Here is a 20,549-nt window from a genome sequence, read left to right as displayed (position 1 = left end):
AAATGGATTAGGTCAGAACAAGGAAGGTAACTGAAACACTGAGAGTCAAAGGAGCTTAAAAGACCATTAGGAAAATTCCACATGCCAAGCCATGTCATCAGGGTAGGGCACAAATATGCCATAGAGACTCAGATGTCACACACATGGACCAGAGTTGAAACATGACGAGTGTTTGCCTTTCACCCCATCCTGGGATCATGGTGCTTTGAAGACTGTCCATTGGTGACCTCTCTAAGACAATGACCTCTGGGATAATGATGACCTCTATAGGAGAGACCTCTGTTTCTGAATCCGTGCTGCCAGATTCCCGTAGAATCCTTTACAGCCTGTTTGTCAGCTTCATGAGCATCTATTTTCCTCATTTTAATAGTTTCCTTTCCTCCTTTCATTGGGAATGTGAAATTTCATTTTCCTGAGGATGTTTTCACAGAGTATCTCGATGGTTTGTGCATCTGGTGTTACTTGGGCCCCTCCCTTTCCCCACGTGTTCAGTGGAGGCCTCTGCTGCTGGTGGAGAAGAGCTGGCCCCTGAGGTCCTTTGCTTTCTCATCAGCACGCCTCTGTCACCACTCAGGAATTGTCCCGAGGAGGGACAGAGAGTATGTCCTGTTTTAATTTGGAAAGGAAACTGGAGTCTTTCCCCTCCCTTCCCTGGCCACTGGTAAGCGTGCATGGACTCACAGACTCATGGCTATATGCTCACATACTCCCTGAGGTCCCTGGTGGGGCCTGAGGTTTGGCTGAGCCTCCCTCTCCTGATGCTGGGCACACATCGTCTGCGTTCAGCCACGTGTAATCCTTCCTGTCTGCCTGGGAGTTGGGCACAAAGTACTGGCGCTTGGGCCCACCCTCTTCTTTAGTGGCAATTAACCTTTACTACAGAGCTTCCTTTGAAGTTTGCTCGTGTTTTTATTACAAAACTGCAACGAGAAACATAATGGGGGGAAATGTCTAAATTTCTGAGTTACCTAATCTGTTCAATTCCCTAGTCGGGCTCCTCTTGGCAGCTGTTTTACACAGCTATGATCTCAACCAGTCTGCCTGAGATCCCAAATCATGTTTCTGTCTCAGCCTATTTTTAAGATTAGGGAGCTGCTAAGCAACACACACACACACACACACACACACACACACACACACACACACCACTCATTGCTAGCAAATGCACATGGATGTGCATATTGTGCGCAAGTTTGTACAGCCAAGTTAACATGGTTTCATGGTTATAGCTAAAGTCGAGCTCTGTGCTTTAGACGTTAGCATTAATACTACATTAGTTGTTGAGCACTTTCTATCAATGGGCTGACTTGGGGAGCAGAGAAGAAAACATTTCCGCTACCGACAGGAAGGACAACATGGAGTGATAAGCATTTTGATGGCCATTGAATGCTATTAATGGGTGAAGCTCAGAAGCTTGAATGGCATCTACCCAGAAGATTTTCAGTTAAACTAAGCAGAGAAGCCAAAAGAAACAACTGGTGAGTTATATAAATCCCACAAAAAGAGAAAGCATCTCAGGCCAGCCTTGCAAATAAGGGCCAAAGAATTATGAGTGAGATGGCTTTTTTTTTTCTAGCCCGCCGTTCACAGGAGCTCAAATAAATGAAATCATTTTTCCTCTGCTTTTCACTGAGTAGTAAATCACTGGTAATCCAAGGCTGGAAGAAAAGCAACTATGAAACTCAATGAAAATAAGAGAGAATACCTCACCCCGGTCAGAATAGGTGAGGACTTTCTAAGAAAGTGTAAAAAAACCCCACAAATACAACTTAGTGAACTTTGTTCTACTAATGATAAAAAGTTCTATGACTGCATCAAATAGAAAACTATAGAGAAAATGTGTAAGAATTTATCCTTGGGCTAATTTGTCATTAATCAGACAGAGTTGAGGCACATTTAAAAAAAAATGAGAGAAAGCCATACATAATTTGTAATGGAAGAAATGTGAGTCACTAATAAAATATTTAGTATTAGTAATCACTAAGGTATAGATTAAGGAAGCAACTGATAAATAGTTTTCCTACTGACAAAAATGAAAAACAGCACACACTGGTACCTGTAAGTATAGCTAGTAATAGTATAAATTGATAAATAGATTTGGAAAAGAAATGTCTATACTCACTAGGTTTTAATAGGGATCCCATCTTAGAAAATTGACATGGATAAATGCAAATATCTATGTATTTATTTTACTGACATTTTGGGATTAAAAAAACAAAACAAAACCCTAAAAGCAACATGAGTACTATAGGCACTCTTTCTATGGATTCCTATAATGGTAGAATGTGTAGCAATTGCATGCAAGTTTAGAAAATAGGAAAAAAGAGAAAAGTATTTACAATACAATGTAAAATGAAAAGGCTGAACAACAGAATGTTTACACAGGAGACATACTTTTGACGATCCAAACTCCTAGTGAAATCTTTAGAGAAAGTAAAGGGCAGGTGGCCTAAGTGAGAAAGCCAAGATTGGGTTTGAACAGTTGCTAATTATAGAGATTCTGTTCTGGGTCTTTTACTGCCAGATGCTACATTTGAAGAATGAAAAATTATTTTTCATATCACTTTTCCCCCACTGGATTGCAATGAGTGTATTCATGCAGCAATGGACACTGTTACTATTGGTAATCAGTTTCCAATTTCCCCCTTAGATTCTGATATCTTCTAAACAAAACCCTTACAAACTGTAACCCTGGGTAGTTATTCAGACAGCCCCAGAAATAAGTAGAATCTAACTGAAGTGTGGGCCATTGCTGGGTCTCTAGGGACATTAGAATGCGTAAGGTTTGAATTGGAGAGGTTGATTTCCAGTAGGATTTCCCAAGCCATTCACCTCAAATCCAACAATAAGCTCTTCTCCCTGTCCTCACTGAGTTAATGACACAACCAAAAGGATACATGAAGCAAATTACAGTTGGAGGCAGCACAGCTCCAAGAAGTTACAAGGGTTATTTATCTTTATGGGCCCACTGATGTATGCCACACGCCCTACCTGATACTTTCCTATTGTAAATGTGCCCAATCTGTCAGAGCAAAATGCAGGAAGTCTTTAATTGACTACAGCTATAGCTCAGAGAAGAGAGCTACCAATTTCCCCCCAATAACAGATATTTAATGGAGATGGAATAATGGAGGTTGTTTTTCATTTAGATGGAATGATGTCTTAGCAGCTTTTTGGAGGAGTTATTGAGTAATGTCCACGGAGGTGGCAGTTTATTCTCGCTTATGCAAATATTCAATATGGTGTGATAAACCTTATCCGTGCTGAAAAGTTTATAAATGCTAGACTGTGTTGAAATATGATTGTATGGTTTGCTAGGTAAAAGTCAGTGGTTTTCTATTTCCATTCCTGTCATCCCAACTCTTTTTATATTTAATGCAGATGATACTAGCTGGATGGTGACTCAAAGACAAATGGCCTGAGCTTTCATCTGTTTGATGCCTGCAGGTGGATGACCAGAACTGGATCTTTTACCTATCCTTGCTTGATTGCTTAAGTTGTTCTTTAGGGTTAATTAGAATATTATTTTTTCAGTTTTAGCAGGATTATATTTTGGCATATATATACATACATATATATATGTATATGTATATATATATATATATATATATATATATATATATACACATATGTGTGTGTGTGTGTGTGTGTGTGTGTGTGTGTGTGTGTGTATGCTTTAAATTCAAATCCTCCTCAGCAGCAGGCAGGGCACACATATCTTGCTGGAGCTGGATTCTCTGCACACTTATTTAGACTCTGAACTGGGAGAGTTCATGATGACAGAGAGCCCATAGGGTTCATTGTGACAGTGGGAGGGTTCATTTGTTAATTGTCTCAATCTTTTTTCTAGGATTTGAGATCCCTTTGTTGGACCTGATATTGTGACTGGTTTAACTCATGGTAGAAATAGAGAAAATTTTACTAGCCTTTCAGAAAGAATTACTGGAAGAACATTGTTCTATTTATTTAGGTGCCTTTTGATTTCCCATTTCTTAGGTGGGGAAGTTTATAAATTCCATGATGTCATTCAATTTGTAGCATTCCTCAAAGAAAATAAAATCCTGGCAGTGAGCAACGACTCCCTTTGAGGATATATGTTGTGACGTTTCATTGTGACGTTCCATTTATGGGAGGTGAAGGCTCCAGTTCTAGAGAGATGGCATTAATTTTAAGTTTGTTTGTTTGCTTCTTCATTTGCTTTTGGAGACATGGTGACACTCTATAGCCTAAGTCTATCTCAAACTACTGAGTTTACAGTCTTCCTGCCTCTAGTCCTCCAAAGAGCTGCCACCATAGGGACGTTACCATGTCTGCCTTGGAAATGGTTTCTATATGCTTATCCTGCACCCAAACTCTTCATGAATATTTTGATGAAGTATAACATCAGTTGGAATCTTCAAGTGCATTCAGGGTGTTATTAAAATAGTTATTTTGGTTCTAGATATGAATGAAAAGTCTGATAATCTACCGTGTTCCACCACAATGTTTCTTTAAAGTAGTTGTCAGGATCAAAATAATGCACAGTTTTCAGTGGGATAATGTTGGTTTGGTATAATGATTCAATAAATTATACGTACAGTTAATTATGTACTTAACGAACTATTCATTAATACTCACTGTGTGCAGATCACTTGGAGAATTCCTATGAAGTGGGACTTCTTCACCTAGCTTGTCAAGGGTCTATTTCCTTGTTGGAGGTAATACATTAAGTACTAAGCAGTAATGCAGTATAGTTTGATTGCAGATTGGAGAGGTAAAATTCTGTAAGATTAAAGAGGAAGGAGACGCTTGTGTGAACTGAGATGAGAATGGGACATGTTGGAACCTGACTTGGAACTTGACCTGGAAGGAAGATTGGAAGTTGCTTAGACTAGAAGGTAGAGACAGAGAGCCAGTATAGAAGAACTGCTTGCCGAGTTTAGGAGGCAAAGACCAGTGTGCAGCTCAAGCATTCTTGTTGAGGAGTATTGAAAATCAGAAGGAATGACTTCCAAAGGAGAGATCTTTTTCCAAGCCGAAACGTTTCTACTTAGCTTTAGAGACTGGGAGCCATTGGAGTCTCTTGAGCAGGAAGGAGGATGTGTGGGGAAGATGAATTCAGTATTTAGGTCTCAAGTCAAGACACTGGTGGTCTGGAGAATAGTGAAGAGCAAGCACTGCTAGAAATTGTAGCTGTTAAATGTGAAGTGAAAGAATCAGATGACAGTAATGAATTTTGTAGAAGAATAGGTTATAAGAAAAGGAGAGCTAATCTCCGTATTACTCTGAAGCATCTAATGTGGTTAGGGAAAAGCTAACATTCCTAATTAAACTGGGGAAATGGACAAGGTACCTGATTGGAGGGCAGGTGACAATGGAATTTTGGACGTGCTGAGTTTGCATGGTAATGAAGCCATATGCTGAGAACTAGGTTCCCAAAGCAAGCCTGCAGCCTGCAGGTCCGTCACATGCTTAGTTTAAATGACATACATTCAATGTTTGAATCACAATCTATCCCTGCATTAAATACAGCTTTGCATAGCTTATCACTTTTTTTAATTGCATGTTATTCTGTGTAACTGTAAGAAGCAGGATCCAGTACTCACTGGAAAGTTGTTGGTGAGTGGTAGTGTGAATTTCTATAATGAGTAAGGGAAGAAATTGAGAGTAGAATGTGTGTTTTCTACCTTGTAGCCCAATAGCCCATCTTAGAAGGCTTTAATAAAACACATAGTTGCTGGTTTGATGGGAGAATAAAGGTCACTAATCTGAGACTGGAGTTCTCCCATATCATGAATAACTAACTCATGGTTACCCAGGCTGTACTAGAAATGCTATGACAACAATCATAAGTCATCCAGTCTACCTTCTGGTGGTTCTGACCAGAATCAGCTGCCTATCATCCTAGCCCTTCTTCCTTATTATGTCCTTGAAGTCCTTATGAGTCAAATCAGTGTGGAATGACTTTCGGTTTGTACCTCTAACAGAGAGAAACAAGTGTCTAGTGCTTAAAGCCAAGGGTAATTCCCTCCAGCTGGTAGTAGATTCTACTCACCCATTATTCTATTTTCATGAACACTTCAAGGTCTCATGGCATGCTCAGACACTTTGGGTGTGAGGTTGTGCTGTTTTTGAAAGTCCTTATAGCCACTGAAAACAAGGCCTTTGTCTATTCCAAATTCTTGCAGCCTCCCCAGGATTTGGGAAGGCAGTCGACTCTTCCACTTTCTGGTCTGGAGAATGTTTTTCTCTTTTTGGTACACTCGGGGCACCCTCCTCTCTTTTTCCCTCTGGACATTTGTTAATTTTTTGTTTTATGTGTGTGAATGTTTGCCTGCACACGGGTATGTGCACCATGGGCTTGCCTGGTGCCTATGGAGGCCAGAAGAGGGTATCAGATTTCCTGGAATTGAACTTGTAAGTGGTTACAATAAATTGCCATATAGGTTCTGGGAAAAAAAGAAGCAGCAAGTATTCATAGCCCATTCGTTGATCAGGCTGTCCAGTCCCCAAATCTATAGAACTAAAAAACATGATCTTAGCTTGTAGTACTTTTGAGTTTTTGCAGAATGAGCTACTGAAGCCAGGAAATAGCAAGGGTTTGGTGAGATCTGTTTGAAATAGGAAGGAAAAAAGAAAACAAACCACAACAGAGGAGGAACAAATACAAACTAATATTTCTATCAATATCCGGTCACACAAATGTAAGCCTTGTCACACATGGCAGCTTTTGGCAGCCTTGATGGCCTGTTGCATTTACTTTAAGATTCCACAAGTTGATTGATCCACCTGACTGATATGGTCTATATGGTTCTGCAAGCTCTCAATGTGGGATGTTTTGGGGGTGGTAGTTGCCTACTTCTTATCTCTGTTTTATTCAGACTGATAAATAAGCTGCTTAGTACTTTGCGTGTGGTTGATGAGTGAGGCTGGCCTATGCAGGTATTAACAGTTGAGGATAAACATACTGGATTTACTACTGTATCCCAGACAAACTAGGCCACAATCTATGCCCCGTGTAAATAACAGAGATTTTTAATGGGATACATTTTAACAATGGTCTTCTCTGTTGTGCTTGCAATGAATAACTTGGTACAGGTTACTGCCCCTGTGGAATTTTGTCTTGGTTTAATAGTAGAAATTTATGAAGTCCTTATTTATCTGCAGGTAATGAGTGTGCCTATGGTAACTACCCTGAAATACCTTTGGAAGAGATGCCAGATGCTGATGCAGATGGGATAACCAATGCTCCCTCCCTCCTCATCCAAGAGCCATGCTCTCCTGCGACATCCAGTGAGTCATTTACTCCTAAGGAGGGCTCGCCATACAAAGCCCCCATCTACATCCCTGATGACATCCCCATTCCTGATGAGTTTGAGCTTCGAGAGTCAACTATGCCTGGAGCAGGACTTGGAATATGGACCAAAAGGAAGATTGAAGTAGGCGAAAAGTTTGGGCCATACATGGGAGAGCAGAGATCAGACCTGAAAGATTCCAGCTATGGATGGGAGGTAAGAACATCATTTGAATTAGCACACATATGCATTAAGGTCTATAAAGAAGAGATTTATTACCTAGGTGGCCACGAGGATATTCCATTTGTGAGCATGTCTCCAAGTTGACGTTTAAGAACCAACTCCCTTACAATCTCACTGTTTGGTAAAGCAATGTGTTACTTAAAGGAATAGCATGATAAGAGGGATCCCAGCTGAAGAACGATCGAACAAGCATATTAGTCTAAAAATATGAAAGGAAGAAGCTGTGGTTTCTAAGTTATCATTCAGACGGTTGGATGTGGTCATCGTAAGTAGCACTTGGTGTTAGCAGACAAACTTGCTCACATGATATGTATGGTGTATGAGGCAGAGAAGTATGGAAGGATTAGAGGAAAGCATACTTTTTTTTTTTAAGCATTTGTAGCTACAGGTCAATTTGGTTTTATTTTTACCTTCATCATATATTTTATCTCTTTTTATTAAAAGAATACCATTCATTTATTCTACATGCTTTTTGAAAGTGTGCACAGTAGTCATCACAGAAATCTGTGAGTCTTTATATACGAATTGATTTAATGAATAACATTAAATATTATATTTATATAATAAGCAATATATTGAAATAAGAGCACCAAGTGATTATAAAGTTAGTCACTAGCTTCAGGAAGGCACTTCATAGAACCCATCAGGCAGCATTCAACAGTCGGAGGCCTTTAATAACAATATCTAATTTAATTTCATTTCTATAAGAACAGGTGATGTACAGTTCTCAGTTCATTACTTTCTTCACCATTCTGTGCCAATACAGTGTGTAAATATCCACATTATATTAATTCTGCTTTTATTTTCATTGCTTGAAATGGAGTTTTATTTAATTGACCACATCAGCCTGGTACCCTCACTCCTGATTCATCCTCCCAGTGCGTGCTGAGATTACAGACATATGCTACCAAGCCTGGCTTGCTTCTATAGTTTAAAAAACGTTGTGACTAAGTCATACCATCATAATTTCTGGATAATCTGGTCTACAGCAGAGCAGCTTGTAGGCCACCTATGCATAGGTAAGAGCAGTTGTGGAGATGAGGGAGAGCTTTCCCTTTACAATATTTCAGCTGGATAAAAATCAGATAAGCAGGATTCATTTTGCTATGTTCTCTTAACATTTATGACCATTAATAGAATATCTGCTTACCTTTATGTAGAAGTGAATATGCAGTTCCTGCAGGAAGTAATTATTTCATCTTTTTGTCCCCTTGTAAGATGTATTCGAAATTCTATAGTGAAAACAGCCTCACTCACATCTGAAATGACAAAGGTTAAGTTCTTGATTGGAAATAATTGCGCATGCGCATGCCTTCTGTAGTTTTGTCCCTGGACACATCCTTGGGAAGTCTGTGGCTTAGTAAAATGACTTTTAGACACATGTGTCAATGAGAGGTTTCTAAAAAATTGCTGAAGCATTCATGGGTGCGTGAGCTGGAAAAGGTTTTCAGACAAATGTACATGAATTTTACGTCATTATTGTTCACCTTAAACTAACCGCGATAAACAATCTAGTAATAAGTAACTCGTTAGACTTTCATTTCAAAATCTCCAGAGTTAAAGAAGTAGAGCTCTGGTTAGGATTCTCTACAAGTCTAGGGATCGACAGAGCTGAGCTGTGAAGTCAGCTTACCATTACAGGACTGGAAAGAATAGAATGAGATCTTCTTAGACACAATGCCTATGGCTTGGACATGGATCTGGGGGACATTTCTGCATTTAAGGAAATATAAAAATAATTGATTTTTTTCTCTGTGGAGGGAAACATCTTCAGCATACACATAAGCAGGTATTTATCTTGAGCCATATAACATTATTTCTTACATAATGTTACAACCAAGCTGACTGCCAAGAAATCAAGATGCTTTTGCAAAATAGCCGTGGCTTTCTGTCTGAAGATCATGCATCCCATTTCTGCCGTTTAAGAATCCAGCTGATGGCCAGTTATGATGTATTCTGTATTATTTTAATATTTACTTGCTTGATTCTTTTGCTTCTCTCTCTCTCTCTCTCTCTCTCTCTCTCTCTCTGTGTGTATGTGTGTGTGCACATGCACACATGTGTGTACCCCTGAGTGCCACCATACACATATGGAAGTCAGAGGACAAACAATTTATGGGGATTAGTCCTCTCTTTCGACCATGTGGTTTCTGGCAATCAAACCTAGGTTGGCAAGCTTGGGAGCAAGCTCCGTTACCCGTTAAGTCATCTTCCTGGCCCTTCCCACAATTTTAAGAGTGTGAATTGTGTACTCTGTAGATACAATGAACACAGCTAGCGAGAAGGCTCTTAGGGACTCTGGCAAATTTTATCCTTGGTAGCGTAGCTGAGTTTTTTACTCTATCTAGTTAATACAAAATCCATTTGCCGCCAACAATGGCACTTTCACGTGGCTCTCTGTCCACTCTGGTGTGCTCGCTTTGAAGTGTCTTGATGTCGTATGTGTTTTTAATTGTACCTGGCTAGCCTCTTATCTGATTAGACTGGTAATTGCATTCTAACCACCATGACCTCTCTGAAGCTACCGCGCTTAAAAAAAAGAAAAGAAAAGAAAAGAAAAGAAAAGAAAAGAAAAGAAAAGAAAAGAAAAAAAGATGCACACAAAGAAACAGTTTAGAAAGAAACATCCTTAAAGTAAATGTGAATGAGGAAATTCCAATTTGGCAAATGATCATTGAGTGCCTGCTATGTGTCAGATCCTGCTGATTTTCTCTACAGTCATTTGTTGGAATGGAGCAACTCAATGCTGTTTCAACTGCCTTACTCTCCTCTGGCCACTGCCCGTGTTCACTTCTTCTTTCATGGAAATTGCATTTCCATCTATCCAACTGTTCAGAATGTTTCTTGTCTGTACTTCTGACCACACTAGCCACACCCTTTTCTGGTTTCTATTCCCCCCCCCCAGCATTCCTCTTCATATACACTGTTCTCTGTCTCATAGACACTGTTGGGCCTCTCCTTTCTCATCCTTGGAGATTTTTGTATTTGTTCTTTGAGTGTCCTCCTTGTATAGCATCACCCACAGACGTCCTAATCACATTTTAGTGTTGCTTAAATTTTGTTCCACTGGCAGCAGAGAAACCATTTACTGAGGAGCTTGAAATAGTATGTGGTGTACAGACTTGCTTACAGGTGTGCTTAAAGTTTTTAAAGCTACATTATCCTGGTGCAGCCTCGATGGCGGTTCACAAAGTTGGGCGGTACTACCAATGCTCAGAATGCTTTTTATTCTTTATTTTAATAAGCAGAATGGATTAGACAGCTCAGGCTGCCTACACTCAGGGGCTAAGCAATGGAGATTCATTTTATCACTGCTCTAGAGACTAGAAGTCAAAGATTAAAATTCTAGTTGGTTCTGGCTCTGTCGAGGGCTATCTGTTATTCTACGGCCTACTTATACCAAGACATGAGCTTGGGCAGTGAGCTATACCTCTGAATCTTAAGTCATTTTTTACACATGACATATATCCCTCCAAATATGGTACTTTGGAAAAATTCTATGCTTGTATTTCAGGGAAATAGGACTTTTTGAAGATATAGTTATAAGCTGAATGTATATAGTTAGGCAAATTAACCCAGTAGTAATGTAATAGACATCATTTGCCCCCAAAGGAGTGTTGATTTAATAAAGAAGAACTTGGACAGTGTCACTGTCTGACTGTGACTGCCTCAGCCTGAGCTGTGTCATCTACTACATGGAGTTAAATCCTCTAGTGTGAGTTAGGAGCTTAGCACTGGCTGTGGTAGAACACACAGGCAAATCACAGACACGCCATTGGCTAGGATATAAACCACAGAAGCACCATTGGGTAGGATATAGACCATAGGAACACCATTGGTTAGGACACAGACCAGCACTGGGTCATTACTGGGTAGAGGCCAGTCACTATCTCTGAGTTTTAGAGGTCATTTCACTTGATCCCTCTTCTTGTTCCCTAGAAACCCAAGTGTCTCTAGAATGCTCAAAATTATGTGGCCAAGGCCTTATTTGAAAAAGAAGCACTGTTTACTAATTGACAATGAAAACAAGGACTCAGGACAGCTTTCTAAACTACTTTTAAGTCAAATAACGATTTGAGTGGTGTAGTTTAATTTGGTTTTCTAACAGTCTGAGGTAGTTTATTGGAAAAACTAAAGGTTAGTCTCTTTGTTTATGTGATCGTTTAGCACATATTTCTTTTTACCTTTATTATCACTAGCTGCCATAAAACTTTGCAAGTGTATGTGTGTCCATTAATGAGGTACCTACCATGTGTCAAAACCCTTATTATGTTCATCTTGTCCAGAACTGCTCCAAATTTGTTTGATCTGTTAAATTCCAGGTATGTGCATAGGTTTTATTTTTTCTTCTCAGACATACATAAAATTTTACACACACAGAAAAATAATGATGCGTGTAGATAGTAAATTTCTCCTTTGTCCTGTTAAATAGATGAGACAGAATAGTGGAAAGAGATTATGTTCGAGTTGGAAATTCATCATCCGACTTTGATTCAGTGCTATGAAAATACATTATATTCCAGACTGTAATCCAATATACAATAGCACATTGAGGTATGCCTCCCTATCTTGTAAAGCAAGCATTCCTCACGGTTGGAAGTTTGGTTCGAGGTTTGCAATAGTATCATCTGAGATTTTAAAACACGAAATCTCTATGTTCACTGAACTATAAATATTCACTAACACCACTGCCAATATTGCATTTTTAAGATGTCTAACATCTACATCAGAGTTGTAAGAACAAGTTTTATATCCATTGAGCTACATTTCCACAGAAGATTTTTGTCTTAATACTTTTGAAGTTATTTCTACTACATGAGGAAGACAACTCATCCATATATATATATATATATATATATATATATATATATATATATATACATTAGAGCTACATTATTCTGGTGCAGCCTTGATGGCGTTTCACAAAGTTGGGCAGTACTGTCTCAGCATGTTCTTACTCTTTGTTTTAATAAGCAGAATGGATTAGACAGCTCAGGCTGCCTAGACTCAGAAGTCAAGCAATAGAGATTCATTTTATCACTGCTCTAGTGATATACAGATATAGATATAGTGATATATATATATATATATATATATATATATATATGGATATATATAGTGATATATATATAACTATATATATAACTATATATATATAACTATATATATATATATATATATATATATATATATATATGAGCATCTTTAATGGATGTCACAGTAGTGACAGTAAGTATACTAAGGAAAAAGTAATGGAGTCTTACCACAAATGATAGTCTACACCACAATGTACCTATTCAATTATGGTCATTATTGTGGCTTTTTACTTCATGAGGATTTTCCCTGGAATGTTTTCATTCATTCCTAGGTATAATACAAACTGGTCCCCACACAATTAGATGTATCTTCTATGATCGTGGATCAGAACTCATGTCCTCACATCTGCCCTCACTCAGAGAGGTTATGACATTGCTCAGAAAGTGTCAGAACAGGTTTCTGATCAGGCCTGTTCATCAGTCAAATGCCACTGATGACAAAGAGTGTGATTTCACTGAGCTTCTTAATTGGATTGTGGCAGGTCAGGTGCAGGAAGTGATCTCTATTGATACAGATATGAACCCACAAACTAATGTCCGTACCTTGTTTCTTTTAAGAGTTGATCATGGGCCAGGCATACACTCAGGACGTAGGCGCAACTGGGATCTCTGTGTGTTTGAGCTCAGCCTGGTCTACTGCCAGGGTGACATAGTAAAGCCTCATCTCAACGAACAGTCAAAACAGCAGCAACGGTCACTGTGCAGTCTATATATATATCTATTGACTTGATAACAACTATGAAGCTCGTCGTGCCAGTAACTCTTAACGTTCTTCTAAAATTAATATTTTTCATTAAAAATTTTCTTTTTAGATTTAATTTATATGTTTGTGTGTTGCCTGTGTATACCTGTGGGTCATGCATGTGCCTAGCACCCAAGAAGGATGGAAGAGGTTATCAGATCCCCTGGATCTAGCATTTGGGACAGTTGTGAACCACTAGGTGGTTGCTAGGAACCAAACTCGAAGTCCTCTGCAGGAACAAGTGCTCTTCACAGCTCTTCACTGGATATCTCTCTAGTTCCCAATACTTTTCTAAAACATCAAAAATATCCAGAATATGAAACATTCTGCTCACATGCTTCTTTCATCCATTTTTCTATTCTCTCATTACCTAAGACCAGCGGGTGAAGATTTCAAACAGTCTCTCCTCACAGAATTCTTTGTCTCTTTCCTCACAATCCAGGAATCCATCTTGTCCCCATGGCCTTTTAAAACGATGTACACAGGAGACGGAGAAAGGCTCAGCAGTTAGGAGTACTTGTTGATCTTGCAGAGCACCTAAGTTTAGTTCCCAGCACCTACTGTGGGTAGCTTACAGCTGCCTTTGACTCTAGCACCAGGGGGTCCAACCTCTCTGGCCCCTGGGGACACCTACCATACTCACACAGAGACATACATGGAGTAAAATGTAAAATAACTCTTAAAAATCCTGTAGATGAATTAGCTCAGTAGGGCCTCCCCCTAGCCTTTGATTATGCAGTGTCTGGAACTGGCTGATCACCAGAGTCAGACTTACATATGAGGGTCTTCTTTCCAGTAAGATAGCACATTTTGAGGTGGCTACCTCTGTTCTTGTCAAACTGACACTGAAAGTCTTGCTTCTATATCGACACGAACTGTATGCACATATATATTACTGTTACAGTAGCTAGTAGCATGTCTCTCACCCAGGAGTGGTAGGCACCACTGCGAGAACAGTGCTATTTTGACTGTTTATGACACCCTCCCTCGAGGTTTCCCAGCTTGCATGGCATGATATGGAAACCTCAAATGGTCAGTGGCCACAGGTCCACATGGTTTGCTTTTTGCCATTTTGTTGCTTAAATTATGGTGGTGCTAACTCACCACATGTGATATCAGGGTAGGAAGTCTAATCTGGTGCAGACACTGCCTACCCTGAGGAATGGGCTGCTCTTGATGTTCTCATGTTGACGGCCCGAATCCCGTTTTCCTGAAAACCTCACCTAAGACTGTCTACTCGAGGAATTAGGAAAGTCATCTCACGTGAGCATGGGACATCTTCATAGAGTAGGAGGAGCATTTGGGCAAATCTAGTCTAAAGGTAGGGGAGATTACTTGCCTCTGCCATCAACCAGATTGCTTTCCCTTAACTAGAACTGCCAACTTTCCACTTAAAGAAATACAGACATCTCTCTATTGGCTTCTGAATGGTTCTGCATCATCTTAGAGTTATGTCATTGGCAATACGTGTTTACCCTCTTCATGGAAGCTAAACGGTGGGATCATAGCTGGGAGGTTAGTCCTAGGTTGTAATTTCCATCTTTCTGGGGTTTCCTCAGGAAGGCATTGATCCTCCTACCCACCTGTGTAGCAGAGGTTGAGATAAATCTGGAGTTCATTCTAGGCCTCTCTGGCTTTCATGTTGGGGCAGAGGAGGTTACAGCAGTGAACTGCTGCTTGACAGACAAGATAGCTGGTGAACAGGAGAGAATGCACAGCCAAGTTAAGTTGATGAAGGCCAATTAACATTTTCCTGTCCTCCACTTTCATGAGCTCATGAAGCATCTTCGATTTCTCAGTTTTTCCTTCTTATAGACTCTTCCCCAACTTTCCTATTTAGAGATGTCTTATACTTATAGTTTGTTTTATATTGTTTTCCCATCCAAAAGCACATTTCCCTGCTCAGGGTTTGGAGGCCAGCGAGACCTCAGGTGATTTGCCTTCCAAGTGCTGACGTTCTCTGAATATGGGCAGGCTCTGACAAAAGGCCAGTCAAAGATTTTACCTCAGAACACACCCACGTAGGTGGATGCCAAATAGCAAACCCAAAAGTTGATACCATTATGCTTCCCCAGCCTACAGTATATCTAGTTAGGTGGTATAGATGTTACACAATGCCACAATGATGTGTGTGTGTGTGTGTTGTGTAAGGACATGAGGCTTTTGCTTGTGGCAAACAAAAGGGGTATCACATGTATGAGTTAGAGACTCAGCCGACTAACTTCCTATCTATCTCTATCTTAACCTCGATGGGCTCCTGTTTGTTTTTAATTCTATTTGATGTAGAGATCGTACCCTCAGAGATATGATCATAGTAATGCACAAATGTAAAGGGCAAATATGTTGACAATTAAAATCAGTTTTATGGCTTATTGCCATTCACAGTGTCTTTTCACACCTCCAGCTTTAGCTGTCACCGATAATGTTCTTAGAGTTGCTAGCTCTTGAAGACCTGGTTCTTCTGTGGTTGTTACAAATACATGAAAGCAAAGTTGTCCTGAGTTCCAGCAGCTGCTCCTACGTTCAGCATTTGCTTAGCACTTGAGGTTCATCCAAGCCCTCCACACTCTTTTAAGTGTCAAAGAGGGATAAAAATAGTTCTAAAAAAGATACTCAAAAGGAAAAAGAATTATCATTGTGTTTAATAAGAGAAACGACAAGCAATCATAATTCTTTCCATTAAGTAAATATGTTAGAAAAATTTATTATGAAATGACGCATTATGCGAGCCAGGAATCAAAGATGACATCCTTGCATTAAATACGGTAGATGCCATTAAGGAAAACAGTCAATATGTCACTAAGCCACGGCCTGTAAAAATTAAATTGATTTGGTAAATGTAAGTAAGATAGATCTGTTTGCTTTCATCATCAATTTTGAGTGGGTGAACAGGTGATGTCACCAACCTGGGAGCGATAAAGATGCAGGACCATCTGGAATGGCAGGTGATGGATGGGCAACTGCTTTTGGGTAGTGACAGTGCTGGGGTACTTTGTCACTTGGGATGCAGTACTTAATAACTTTTCAATACCATCATAATAAATTTCTCTGCCTTATTAATATAGAAATGGTGAGTTATGACCTCGACGGTGAGCGTAAATAACTGGAGATGCAGCCGTCAAAAGCTGATTGTTCCAGCATGTATCTTTAAGCAACACAGTTCACTCGTGATAATCAACCCATGTCTATACTGGTACAGTTTATTGCACTTGTCAAAGGAAAAAGTAGTATTATTCAAAATTATATGAAGTCGTAATAAACAAGTTGAATATATTATCAGACTTTTCCTGTAAGTTTCCAAACATGAGGCAGTAAATAATTTTTAATAATGTCTTTTCATGTAAAATAATGTCCATATGCTGTAATAACATCCTCGCTTAACTATTAACAAAACAGTCAACTTCTTTGTATGATTTCAAGGATATTTTTGTATGTACTTTTCAGTCTCGAGAGCTCCAAGGCACAAAATCCTTCTGCATTAAAGGAGCGGAGACAGGAGCCTTAGAACATTTCATTAGCACGCTCCAAAGTTGCTGAGTACAGACCATGTCACACGTTTCTATTTTAATTGAACAGATGTACTAAGAGCAAACCACAGCAAACAAAATAAAGACAAAATTATAAACATGTGTCAGCAGGCAGTGGGCAGGCGGCAGCCCCGTAGGAGCGTCTGTGTGTATTTTATGGAGAGCCGTGGACTGCACTTCATAAGTTTACCACTGATGTTTCCAGTTTAATGAGGAGAAACCAAATATGTAGATAGGTGTAAGTTGAAGATGAATTATTGGATCAATCACTTAGCACCGCTGAGGGTGTCTGCCATTGTTCAGTGGGAAATAGCTAGGGCCAGGCGGCAGTTGTCTGCACAGCAGGGTGCCCAGTGTGCAAGGGAATATGGAAAACTTCCTCCTTCCTGTCACTGAGATCTTTATATTATTTCTGGGCCAGGCTGTCTTTGAATTCTGACGTTGTCTTTCAGGTTGCAGCCTGCTGCCAGCCTCTTAAACGAAATGCCTCTCCGCCATTTCTATTACTGCTGAAAAGACAGCCAGCAGTCTATTAACAGGCAATAAACCTCAGGAAACCCAGGCCTCATTTCTTGGGTCAGAGGTGAAAATTGCATACTAAATGAAACAAAGGTGCGCCTTGAGCGCTCTAGAAGCTGCACCGGAGTGAGCACACGTGTTCTTAGCCAGAGTCTCCCACTTAAAGGGGCAGGAGTAATCATAACGTTGGCCCGCGGAGTTAAGTACTCAGTTGAGAGAAATTATATCAATCTGACAAATATAGCCTTCACAGGAGATAAAGTCTCTAATGATCTTAAATGTATATATTTATCATTTAATTCAACGACCCTGTTCCCTTGGGCTTTAGACCAACTACGTTTTCCCCTGAAGCTTGGGAACTTTTTTACTAGCCCTGAGAATAATGGCCATTTGTCAGAAGTTCCAAAGTTGAACAACACAGTTGGAAGCAAAGGACAGGAGAGGGGGAAGTGGTTAATGAGATCATTCTACCTCAGAGAATATTAATATGAAGTTTTATTGATGTACAAACTGCAGGGTTTTTTGTTGTTTTTATTTTTTGTGGGCGAACAGTAGGAATAATGAAGAAATTTTAATTAAATTAATTTTCATCACATTTTATTACCATGTATGTCAGCAGCACACACAGCATGTTAACATGTAAAAAGGAGCTCCTAAATGCTTAGTATTCGTGCAAGGTGGATGTGGAGAGGTCCAAAGGAGAAAGAAGAAGAAGAAGAAGAAGAAGAAGAAGAAGAAGAAGAAGAAGAAGAAGAAGAAGAAGAAGAAGAAGAAGAAGAAGAAGAAGAAGAAGAAGAAGAAGAAGAAGAAGAAGAAGAAGAAGAAGAAGAAGAAGAAGAAGAAGAAGAAGAAGAAGAAGAAGAAGAAGAAGAAGAAGAAGAAGAATTATTTATCAGGCAAAATAGGGAAACAGGAGAGCCCAAAGAATCAAGAGGCCCTGTGGCGGATGGTGGGCTTTCCTTCCCTGTGTTCTAGGTCTCGTGTGATGAAGCCTACAGTGATGCCCAGGAAGCACGGTGACTCCTGTGTCGTGCTTTGTGAGACTGTCAGGGCCTTTGTTCATGCTGTCAATCAACTGTTCTGCACCCCTACGCGCCCCCGCCCCCCAGGCAGCCACATGGGTAACTGCAGTAGCTACTTGCAAATAGATTTCTGTAACAGTGCATTATCTTTCAGGCCTTTGCTCCAGAGCTCCGGAGCTCCCCGCCCCCATCATCTCCAACAATCTAGCCATTCATGTGGCATAGCCCCTTGCTCGCTCCTTCACCATGTGTCGAGTGGTTTGTGTTTCAGTGCCGTGTGCGACACAGTGGAACGGACACTGGGCAGGATGCCAGGAACCTGGAGTGTTTGCCCCAAGTCAGACTCAGGACCTTGGAAAAGTCGCTTGACTTTCTTCTGTCTCAACCCCGTCCTTACCCGTGTGGAATACTCTCTAGGGCAACAGGTTTGGAGGTTTTATTTATAGTGAGGCCATGTTTGGGTCTTTGTGTTCTGGGAAGAATACAAATTCATTTCAAATTAAGTAAAAAAAAAAAATCTGTGCATGTTTTACAGTTTCTCTTGGTAAAACTGCCGTAAACTTGTGGTTTGCAGACTGGAAAGAAAAGCAACTTTGGTGTGTGCATCCTCCCCTGAATCTAATGTCTGATCAGGGCAGTCACTTGAAGACCTAACCTTTCTTTTGAGTAGAAAGTCAGTGGGTTAGAGATACTATGCTTTTCCTAGCTCTCCTTGGAAAGGTTTGTGCCTGGAGTAGGCCAAGTTCAATGTCACTGCTGCACTGTTTACAAAGCAATATTCAAAGTTACCGTTTTGCCCTTTCAAATAGAGCATAGATACAACGGGGGTTGTTTAAACAACACAGTACAGCGCAGCAAGAAAAGAGACAGTGTGCGCTTGAGAGGAACGGTTCTTCTGTTTAAATTCTGCCAGCTGGCTTCTGATCTAAGTGCTTAAGCATCTTTCTCTAGTTTACCTGCGACAATAGGATGGAATAACTGTGGCAATGATCTCAGGGGTCAGACGCGAAGGGGAGGTGGAGACGCTGCACACAGTGCTTCAAGCAGGGTGCAGGTCTGTGGTATGCATCCCATGGTGAGCTGTTTCAAGCCTTCACGATCACCTTTGCATTGGAGAGGCTTACTTACCGATATGAAAAGACTAGAAACTTAAATGTCCTGGGTTTGCAGAGCCACAACACCCCAGAGTTGAATAGTATTTGCTTTCTGAATACTGTTTAGAAGTGACTTTCATGTGACCCAACTACATCTAAGTAGCCACTGATGAAGCTTAAATGGATATTAAGTGGAGACTTTAGGAACTGTTCCTTAACCATAAGAATGATGGAGTGTGTGTGTGGGGGGTTACCTTTGTTTCTAATGAACCTGTGTTGCAACAATGTGGGGAGGTTGTGTGTGTGTGTGTGTGTGTGTGTGTGTGTGTTGGGGGGTAAGAGTTAAACATTAGGCATCTGCAGCACATGCTTGGGAGATAGTTCAGCAAATGAAGTCAGGCTCCAGAACCCATGTTTGGAAAAAAAAAAAAAAAAAAAAAAAAAAAAACAACAGCAGAGCATATTGGCTTAACCTTGTGAGTCCAGATCTGGGGAAGCAAAGACAGGCATAGTCCCAGAGCTCATTGGCCAGACAGCCTACCTACCTAGGGAGGCCAGGTCAGTGAGAGGGTATCCCTGAGCAAGAGAAGGATGAAAAGGAAGGAAGGAAGGAAAGAAGGAAGGAAGGAAAGAAGGGAGGGAGAGAGGAAGGAAGGAAGGAAGGAGAGAGAGAGAGAGAGAAAGAAAGAAAGAAAGAAAGAAAGGAGAGAAAGAAAGGGAAAGGAGAGAAAGGAAAGAGAAAGAAATGAAATAAAGAAAGAAAAAGGGAAGGAAGGAAAGGAAGAAAGAAAAAGAAAGAAAAGGGGAAGAAAGGAAGGAAGGAAGAATAAAGAAAAAGGAAGGAAGGAAAGAAAAAGAAATGAAAGAAAGGCAGGAAGGAAGGAAGGAAGAAAGAAAGAGAAAGAAAGGAATGAAGGAAAGGAAGAAAAAAGAAAGGAAAGGAAGGAAGGAAGGAAAGAAAGAGAAAAAGAAAGTATAAAAGGAAAGAGAGAGAGAGAGAGAGAGAGAGAGAGAGAGAGAGAGAGAGAGAGA

At 40.1% G+C, this 20,549-nt stretch overlaps 1 protein-coding gene across 9 annotated transcripts in view; it reads left to right on the top strand.

Annotated features, from left to right (window-relative positions):
- The window catches only part of Mecom (MDS1 and EVI1 complex locus), a 551,859-nt gene that overhangs the window by 260,769 nt on the left and 270,541 nt on the right, over positions 1 to 20,549 (top strand). For all 9 annotated transcript variants that reach the window (XM_021195395.2, XM_029537217.1, XM_029537215.1 and 6 more), the window contains exon 2: positions 7,147 to 7,490. In XM_021195395.2, the coding sequence (XP_021051054.1) occupies positions 7,147 to 7,490 (344 nt within the window). The remainder of the gene's footprint in view (positions 1 to 7,146; positions 7,491 to 20,549) is intronic.

This window comes from Mus pahari, chromosome 4, assembly GCF_900095145.1.
Source record: "Mus pahari chromosome 4, PAHARI_EIJ_v1.1, whole genome shotgun sequence".
NCBI lineage: Eukaryota > Metazoa > Chordata > Mammalia > Rodentia > Muridae > Mus > Mus pahari.
Note: the sequence above shows the minus strand (reverse complement) of the source record. Positions and strands in the feature narration are given on the sequence as shown.